This window comes from Leuresthes tenuis, unplaced genomic scaffold, assembly GCF_036924035.1.
Source record: "Leuresthes tenuis unplaced genomic scaffold, fLeuTen1.0.hap1 SCAF_9, whole genome shotgun sequence".
Lineage (NCBI taxonomy): Eukaryota > Metazoa > Chordata > Actinopteri > Atheriniformes > Atherinopsidae > Leuresthes > Leuresthes tenuis.
Window position 1 is genome coordinate 6,961,174 of NW_027325363.1, and position 10,040 is coordinate 6,971,213.

General features: G+C 45.3%; 1 protein-coding gene across 1 annotated transcript; it reads right to left on the bottom strand.

Moving 5' to 3' along the window:
• Positions 1–626: 626 nt before the first annotated feature.
• Positions 627–9,934, bottom strand: LOC140314710 (uncharacterized). Its single transcript, XM_072393062.1, has 10 exons — positions 9,377–9,934; positions 7,406–7,764; positions 7,250–7,328; positions 5,560–7,150; positions 4,598–4,717; positions 4,148–4,340; positions 3,881–4,033; positions 3,040–3,385; positions 2,437–2,487; positions 627–2,285 (listed from the first exon to the last, which is right to left on the bottom strand). The coding sequence occupies exons 1-10, from the start codon at positions 9,792–9,794 to the stop codon at positions 835–837; spliced, it is 4,761 nt and encodes a 1,586-aa protein (XP_072249163.1). The 5' UTR covers positions 9,795–9,934; the 3' UTR covers positions 627–834.
• Positions 9,935–10,040: the final 106 nt, after the last annotated feature.

A 10,040-nucleotide genomic window follows, 5' to 3' on the forward strand; every position in this document is an offset into this window, starting at 1 on the left:
AGTATCCTTCACTTCTCACCATGTTGTATCACCGTGGTGACAAACCTAACCTACTCCGGAGCTGGTTGGGTTTAGAGAGAAGAGATCAACACATGTAAAAGCCTCCCGACCAATAATAAAAGTCTCTGTCCAACTAGTCCGATCAGAATATGTTTGACTTTAGCCTAGAAGCATCTTTAAAAGAAATGTGCATGTTTCTGTGGCCTAAAGCATGGATTAATAAGTCTAAAGTTAGTTCCCTCTGATCTTCATATTCTGCCCTCTAATGTCCAAAGTTGCAAACTGCAACACATTTCCTTTGTCGTCAAAACAAACATTATTAAAAACATCGGTTTAAGGATTATGAAGGCAGGATTAGAAGAAACCAACAAATTTTCAGGGTTATCATAAACGATATTATTGAAAAGCTGAACTGGTAAAAACGCGGGTGTTTCCTGCCCCCTTGGGGTCAGAGCAATAAACTACAACAAATATATTCCTTCCGCCGTGGACTTCTTTCCATTGAAACAGCACATTAACCTTTTTCTAATATAGTATTGATAGTACAGCCATGCCCTTAAAAATTACTAATTTAGGTTAATTATATATATAAAAATGCATTTATAATATATATGTGAATACGAACCAACTAAAGAGCAGTGGGGATGTGAGATGAGATGAGCAGACTGTTTTCATTTAAAAAATAAAGCTCATGATGTGAAGATAAAGCCATGTTAATTCAGGGGATGTGAGTTTCATTTTGCATGTTTTTTTGACACAGATTTTTAAATAAAGATTTCTTAATGAAGGGCGGCACTGTGATGAATTTAATGAATATTTTCAGGACATTTTGAGTTAGTTCCCCGGGATCTTCTCATATTTCTCACTACAGTTGTGTCTCTTGAGCAGCCTGGAGTCTGAAAATCGAAGTCCGCAGCTGCTGCAGGGATACGGTCTTTCTTTCGTGTGGATCTGCATGTGAAACTTGACGTGTCCGAGCTGCCTGAACCGCATGCCGCACACCTCACACTCGTAGGGCTTCTCCCCCGTGTGGATCCGGAGGTGTCTCAGGTAGTTTGTGTAGATCCTGAAAGCTTTGCCGCACTGCTCACACTCGTGTGGTTTCTCCCCAGAATGTTGAAGTTGGTGGGACTTGAGAGCCTGGCGGATGATAAACGTCTTCCCGCACACGTCGCAGCCGAACGGCCGTTCTCCCGAGTGGACCCGCTGGTGGTATTCGTAGGTGGCTTTGTAGAAAAAAGACTTGCAGCACTTGTCACAGCTGTACTGCATGTTGCCCGTGTGGATGAGCTCGTGTCTCTTCAGGGAGCCCGGCGTGTCGAAGCCCTTATGACACGTCCTGCAGCTGAACGGCGTCATGTTAACGATCGTTTTGTCCCGCCGATAGATGACTCGCCGGTTTCCTCGCTCTTGAGTTCGCCTTTTAACGACCAGCTCGTTGTTGTCATCGTGACTCACTGCCTGATGTTTCTTCAGCTGGCAGTTGTAGAGAAAAGTTTTCCCGCACAGGTCGCACATGAACGCCTTCGTGGCGCCGTGAAGAAGCATGTGCGCCTTCAGCTTGTTGTCCTGCATGAAACTTTTCCCGCAGACTTTACACGTGAACGGCTTTTCTCCCGTGTGAATACGGATGTGTCTCCTCAGGTTCTGCTGAAGGGTGAAGCCGGCGCCACACGTTTCGCACGTATATACTTTCCCTCTGTGGACAGCCTGGTGCGTCCTGAGCGAACGCCGCCTTGTGAAAGCTTTGCCGCACACCGTGCATTTGTACGGATTCTCCCCGGTGTGGACGCTCCTGTGGCACTGCAGGGTGATGGCGTACCTGAAACTCTCGCCGCACTCGGAGCATTTGTGCGGCTTTTCAACCATGTGCACGACCCGATGAGCCTGCAGGCTGTGTTTGGTTTTGAAGCCCTTCCCACAGGTGGAGCAGATGAACGGCCGCGTGTCCGTGTGTACCAGCTGATGAGTCTTCAGGCACCTTTTTGTTTTGAACGACTTCTCACAGAGCTGGCACTCGAAGGTGGTGTACTTCTTCTCTTCGTGACGCAGTAGATGGTACTCGAAGGTCGCCATATTCCTGAATTTTCTGGGGCACTGGTCACAGGAAAGAAGCCCCTGCTCTTTGTGCGTGTTCATGTGCTTCATCAGGTGAAACTGCCGGTTGAAGCTCTTGTCACAGACCTCACATGCAAACACTTTCCCTTTACTCCTGACTTCTGCTTCTTGAGTGTTTTGCCGTTTCATATTTTTGGGTTTGGCAGTGGTGCAATCCTCTGCTGTGTCTACATTAGAGAGGAAATTACATAAAATCACACGGTTAGATCCTAATTTGTTGTTTTCAATCTAAAGAAACTCACAAACATCCCCCAAATATGCAGTTTATTCCTGTGTGTTAATGTAGATCATTCCTATATCAACCATTTGAAATCTCACCTTGTCCAGCTGATGGTGATGAGGTTACTTCTGTCATCATCCCGCCACCATCTGAAAGAAATATTAGCAGCAGACAGAACTGAGACACATCATTCGGAGCTGGAATCAGCTGAAAAGCTGCAAAACTTCTGTTCCAAGTTAACAACACGGTCATTAAAAAGAAACTAGGGCTTCTTTCAGTTAAAAACATTAGATATTAGTACAGAATAAAAACATTCTGGTCCTAATCAGGCCTTAAAATGAGCCTTAAAGTGAACTTGCTGGGACGTCCACTCCTGGGAAGATTGACAGCTGTCCTGAATCTTTTCCACTTGTGAATAATCTTTCTCTCTGTTGAATGATGGACTCCAGATAGTTTGGAAATGACCTTATAACCCTTTTCAGATTGATGGGCAGCAACAGTTGCTTGTCTGAGATTATTGCTGATGTCTTTCCTCCTTGGCATCGTGTTAACACACACCTGAATGCTCCGGAGCAGCAAACTGACTGTTTTTAACAAGTCACTGGTGTGAAGCTGTATAATAACTTTTAGTCATAACCCGAATTCATCACTTTGACACAATATGACACTTTTTGAACAAGGAGAGCTTTTCTTTTTCTTACCTGGATCATGCTCTGCCGCCACCTGAGCATCAGCAGGTGAGGAATCAGAGACTCCCCGTAGTGGATTATCCGTCTTTGTTCCCAACCTCCCACATGGCTTCAGGGTTAAGATCAGTCCGCTCTGCTTGAACAGCACCGGGCAGCCGTTCAGGACATTTTCCCTCCACATTTTGGCATTTTCACAGCTTTCAGTTGCGGCCTTTAGCTCAGTCTCCAGATGTCCCACCTTGGCCTTCAGAGAGTGGTTTTCAGCTAGCAGCAGCGAGGACAGCTGGGAGAAAATGCTGCTGATCTTCCTGGTCGCCTCCTGCGCCAACATTTTTAAGATGCTTTCAAAATCTGACTGCTAGGATTAAAACAAAGCAGAAACACAGATTATAGTCGAGCATCTATAATCTAAAGAAAGAAAATCAAATGTTAGCACAAAGACTATTAAAACTAAACTTGATCATAACAATCAATACAACCGACACACTAACACTCAATAACAATACTACAATACTTTTGATGGATCTGCTTGAAGCGATGAATCTGAGGCTGTCTGAGTCAATCGATATAAGAATACAGATGAAATACTTCTAACATCTAATGAAAAACAGTGGAAAGTAATTAAGTGAATTTACTCATATATTGCCCTTTATTACAATTATGTGGTTGTCATCTTTGGCTGGTTTACCCTCTTATTCAACAGCATTTATCACACTTATTACTTGGAGAATTATGACAATCAAATGATAAGCTGTCTGGTATTATTATAGATGAATCCACAATAGGCCACCAGTAACCGTTAAAACAAAGATCCTCCTCCGTCTCCGACCCAGAGTAACGACCGTTAACTTACCTTACTTCTCGGATTTGGCTGTTTTGGGGCCGTTTCTTTCGTCGTACCTCCGTGAATATCGACCACTGTCTTCATAAGCGTCTCCAAGATGGACTTTGTTTCTGAACAAAACGCTGTGTTTGCTGAAACTTTAACTTTCTCAGGCATAGACTTCTAAAGAAGATAGATATAAAACACACACATGGGGATAAGTATTTCACCCTGCCCTGTTATTGATAATAGAATATTTACATTGATGAATTCTGAGCCTTATGATGATACACCTACTTTTTGGAGGTGAACCGGGAAGTTGAAGATGGAGGGAATAACGCCATCTCTGAGTCGGACAATCTGTCCTGTCCTATCAAAGTCGTTCTGCTTAAAATGCTCACTGCAAATCACGGTTGATTCGCTCGCAGTAAATTCTTCCCTCCTCAAAGCAGCTTCCCATTTCTTCCTCGTAGTTTCGTCTTTGGGAAACCTTCAAAATGAAAACGGGAGATTCGAGAAAGTCCCTGCAATATTTCTGCAATAGCATTCTTGTGTCAGTTGTAATCTAAGTCTGTGTTATGGAATATATGATTTGTAAAGTGTGAGTTGACCTAACAGCCGGGTGAACACCGGCTGTAAACATTGCCTAGCTTAACGTGTACTGGCTACGATTTCGCTGGTGGACATAAATACAGTACAATAATATTCTATTCACGAAATGCAACCAATAATGATGTTGAATCTTACTTGTGAAAAGTAATCCGACCCCTGTTTGCAATCGACCGCCGATTTGCACAGGAATACGCCGCACAGTGCTCTGGCATCTTGAATACTCTAGATGACCGGTCTAAGATGGCGGCCGTATTTCTTGCAGTCAATGCGGCGTCTACTTTCTTGTTCTCAGGCGACCGTTAAGAAGCGGCAGTTGTTCCGGAAATGGGGCAGCTCAGTTTAAACATTTCAAAATAAAAGTAAAAGTGGTTATCATTTCAAGTGTTTAATGGCAAAACAGGGAGGAAACGAAATATATAGATTGCCATATTACAGAAAACTGTACAGTAGAAAGTGATTTTACAGCGTCAATTTCCGTTTTTGATAAATAATTACATCTTATAGCGATCTGTGGGATTGTTTGGATTTAGCAAAAAAAAAAAGAGACATTGAAAACACTCACTTTCATTTTAGTATCAAATCAGCTGGAGAAAATAGCAGTTTGAGCACTTTTAACTTTGAATATTTCTATTTCGGGTTCGAGTGAGTAATTGAGATAGTTTGAATAGCCATTAAAACAGTATTGTTTCTCAACAGGCCTTTAAAACAAAGTAAGAAAAGCTGATAAATGCCACACAATGCTGCTAACCCGTGCAGAGTGCTATGTTTCCTCTTATTCATCATCTTGGAATAATCCGTTATATGTCAAAGGCAATGAAAAGTTGCATTACGTGAAGTGAAACAAATGTCCCTTTCCCACCATCAAACTGTTACAAGCAAACGTTTCAAGCTCGTCTTACTATTGTTTTCCCATCTTGACACATGAACTTCCAGTCAATCTTGTACAATAGCAGATTATAAATATTATGTTATTTCTGTCAAAAATAGCTCAGCTTTGCAACATTTTTGGGCACAAAGGGAGCGGATCGAATGATGCTAATGCCCACTATTATTTCAGTTTGTTGATGATTGCCGTCACACAGCATCACATCACCTACAAGCCGTCACAGCTGTGCTTCTTTAGCTGCCTCGAATCCGAGAAGCCGCGGCCGCACTGCTGACACGAGTAGAGCTTCTGCCCGGTGTGGATCTGCAGGTGGGACTTGAGCTGATTGGACTGGTGGAACTTCTTGTGACAGTACATACATTCAAACGGTTTCTCTCCGGTGTGGATCCGCACGTGTCTGTAGAAGTTCCCGTCCGTTCTGAAGGCTTTGCCGCACTGGTCGCATTTGTACGGCTTTTCACCGGTGTGAATGCGCTCGTGCTGCTTCAAACTGGCGGCATGGAAGAACCTCTTTCCGCACACGTCGCAAACAAACGGCTTCTCCCCCGAGTGACTCCGCTGATGGTAGCTGAAGGAGTATTTGTTGTGGAAGGCCTTCCCACATATGCTGCAGTTGAACTCCTTGTGCTCGCTGTGGCCTCTTTCGTGGAGCTTGAGGGAACACGCGGCGCTGAAACCCTTCAGACATATTTTGCAGCTGAACGGTTTGACCAGCGACTTGTTTTGCCGCCTGGGCTGGAACAGGCCGTGCGTGCCGTCCGATTCCTGATTCTTGTCGGCATGTACGTACCTCTGATGTATCTGCAGCCTGCAGTTGAAGAGGAAGGTCTTCCCGCAGAGGTCACACATGAAGGGCTTTCGGGCGCCGTGGATGAGCATGTGCGACTTTAGCTTGTTGTTGTCGGAGAAGCTCTTTCCACACTCCTGGCAGGTGAATGGCTTCTCTCCCGTATGAATACGAAGATGCCTTTTGAGGTTGTTATTGAGGTTGAACCTCGCCCCGCATATGTGACAAGTGAAGGGCTTCTCGCCCGTGTGGACCACTTTGTGCCTTTTCAGAGCGGTGCCCGTCCTGTACGACCGGTTGCACACGTCGCACACGAACGGACTGTCGCCCGTGTGCTTCCTCTTATGCACAGTCAGGGAGTGGGCGTATTTGAAGGACTCCTCACACATTGTGCACTTGTATTTCTTGGCGTTGGTGTGAACCATCTGGTGGAAGCGAAGGGTGTCTTTGCTCTTGAACTCTTTCCCGCACGTCGCGCAGCTGAACGGGCGTTCTTCCGAATGCACCGCCATGTGACACCTCAGCTGGACCGACGTCTTGCAGGTCTTGTCACAGAGCTGGCACTTCAACATTTGCTTCCACTTCTCGTGGCGCAGCAGATGGTTTTCCAGAGATGGCCGAATCCTGAACGTTTTCCCGCACTGATCGCAGGCGAACGGCTTTGGCGGTTTCGACTTCTGGTGGCGTTTGAGGTGATTCTGAAGCGACAGCTCTCTTCTGAAAGATCTCTTGCACTGAGGACACGGGAATGGCAGCGGCATTTTGGTCAACTTGTGCCGCAAAAGGTGATTTTCTAGAGAGCTCTTTTCGATGAAACTCCGGCCACACTGCTCACAAGGAAACGGCTTCTTGTGGGTCTTCACGTGTTTCTTCAGCTCACCTTTCCAATGAAAGCCAACGTCACAGTGCTCACAGAAGAACCGCTTGCCGGTCTGAGACTCTCTTTTTCGTAGAATTCTGCCCGAACCTTCGACCATCCTGGTTTGTTTCTCCTCGGGCCGGTTATCAGGGGACACTGAGGGAAAAGTGTGCGTAATATTAGTGCATAAGTATTTGCATTTTGCTGCCTATTCAACTTTCTTTCTAAGCCGAGTTATGCTCCCAGCAGTCGTACCTCTTTCAGTTTTATTAGTCGCCCTCCTTGAATGCCTCGTTTTCCGCAGGGGTTCCTCCTCCAAAGCTTTCTGTATGGTCTGCAAAGGAAATAACTTGAGTTTCATTTTAGAAAGACATATTTGCACAACATAATCTTAAAAATTAGGCACTAAACCTTTTCTTGTTCTGAGTCAAGACCACTGACAGGGCTCGAGTCTGGACTGGGGGCTTTTTGAGGCGCAGACCCAGCGGAGGCAGCTGGTTGGAGGATCAGTGCCGTTGTTTCAGGGACGCTCGACAAAGACGCCAATGGCTGCGTGACGACCTGACTGGCACCCACCAACAGCACCGCGGGAGCAGAGGGAACTCTGCCGACAAACACCACAGGGGCTGCTGCAGGCGTAGAGACGGTCACAGGGAGAGCCAGCGAGCAGTGGATGACCTCAGTGCTTCCTGCCGATACCGGAGGTGAGTTTGGGCTGGGTTCCTTCTCGTCAGAGTTTTGGTCCACCTCATCGGTTGAGACTGGTCCTCCTGTGTTCAGAGACAGATACGTAATGGCACTTAACGCTTTTTCATGAATTTTAATTACAAAATGTCCTTGTTTACTGATCAAAGCTTTCAAAGTTGTTCTTTGGACATTTGCTGCTTTTTCACTCATTTTCAGTCCAGTCCTTGTACCTGATCATTTAACACTGACCGATGAATTATTCAAGCATCAAAAAGGCTCCTAACTCAAGGGATGAACCAGTATTGTGTCGACACATAACTTGTATCTTTGGGCACTTTGTTACAAGCAGCCTGTCACAAAGACATCATTTGTTCTCATTTCTTCTGTTGCATCAATGAAAAACAGCAAAGAAAACACAGTTTGACAGGCAGAAAATAGGATTTCTGCAGCAACAAGGTGATTCCCAAAGAGCTATTAGCTGAAAACTTGGCATATCTCAGCATGGTGTGCAGTGTGTCCTTAAAACATTTGAGGAAACTGGGCAAGTGGAGGACAGAAGAAGAAGTGTCAGGCCTAAAGAAAACTATCTACAGCAGATGAACAGGATTTGAAAGTGATGTCCTTAAGAAAGAGGAAAAAATCCAGCAAAGACCTGACAGGACCTGAGAGATGCATCTGGACCTTCAGCTGATCCATCTACTGTTGGCCCAAGCCTCATCAGAAATGGTCTCCATGGAAGGGTGGCTGTCAAGAAGCCGTTCTTAAGGAAGGGAAACAGGGAGAAAAGGCTGAGCTATGCCAAATGACACAAGAAGTGGACTGAAAATCAGTGGCAACAGGTCTTATGGAGGGATGAATCCTCCCCAGAGCCCGGACCTCAACATTATTGAAGCAGTGTGGGATCATCTGACAGAGAATGGAACAAAAGGCAGCCGACATCCAAAGAAGAGCTTTGGGATGTCCTTCAAGAAGCCTGGAGAACTATTCCTGAAGACTCCTCAAAGAAATGACAGAAAGCTTCTCTAGGAGGGTTCAGGCTGTGATGGAGAATAAAGGAGCTCGTAACGAGCTTGAAAGTCAATATCTGTTCTAACTGTACAAACTCTGCCTTTATATACTGTAGACTTTATATTTGGGTTTCAATAAAGCTTTGAACCCACTTCCTGTTTTCCTGCCATCATATAAAGAGGTGAGGGGTGGCTGAAGACTTTTCCAGAGTACTGCACGATAATCTGCAGCAGGGTAAAGCTCAAACTTTGGAACATGTGTCTAAATGCAAAGAAACCAGTCTGTGACAGGTTTGATGTTCAAGTTCGATTTGATATCTGACCTGTGCACAATGTATGTGCATTATTAAATAATAACAAGGGTTATACTATTATACTGGCATAAAAATGAAAAGAGAAAGAAAATTAAATGAAATGTTAACTGGAATCATTTGCATGACAACCTTCAACTACAAATTTATAAAAGTAAAAACGTTGATTGTCCCAAAGACAGCTCCTTCAAACATGTTTTTACTTTGTCATCAAACTAACTGTGCAAAAATGGACTTTTAAAGGGCATTTTAAAGTCACCTTAATGAGGGATTCCTGTCTGCAGACACCGTTAAACAATGCCGGACTCAGGGTTCAGCTCAGAGCTGATTTAGTAGGACTCAGATTAATTTCATGTCATCATCACACTGCCGCTCACCTGTCTCTGATTCATCCAGCAGAAGGCTTTGGGTCGAGCCTCCCTGCGTCTTGGTGCTGCCCTCACTGATGGTCTTCAGCTCCTTCTCCAGCTGCTCCATGTCCTTGCCCAGCTGCCCCACTCTGGCCTCCAGCTCGTGCTCCAGCTGCCCGGCTTTCCTCTGCAGCACATCCTCCAGCTGCTCCACTTTAGCCCGCAGAGCCTCGTTCTCCTCGCACAGCTCCGAGCAGAACTCCATGAACACGTTGTTGATCTGAACCACCAGACACTTCTCTATTTCCTGGATTTCGCCGAACTTCGCCTCTTCCCAGTTCGTGTGTGGCGCCTCTTTAGCCCACACGTCCCTGAAAACAGACACGGTCGCCTGGATGGCGACTTCTACAATCGACGCCACTTCGCTGCCGAAGCGCGCCTCCATTTTTCTTGAAACTCAAAGGTCAGCCTGTAGTGTCCGACACGTCGGAGCGCATATTAAAGCCTAAACCTGAAACTTAAAAGGTCACAGCTTAACTTAAAACACTACGACAACCGTTCAAGTCGCGTTCACAGTAAAGTCCGTTGCCCTACATAGCAGGTTCTGCGCATGTCAAAATCTTCAGTGTGTCGTATCCGCTTCCGGTATCAAGCCAATGTTTCAAAATAAAAGCCGTGGACAAGAAATACA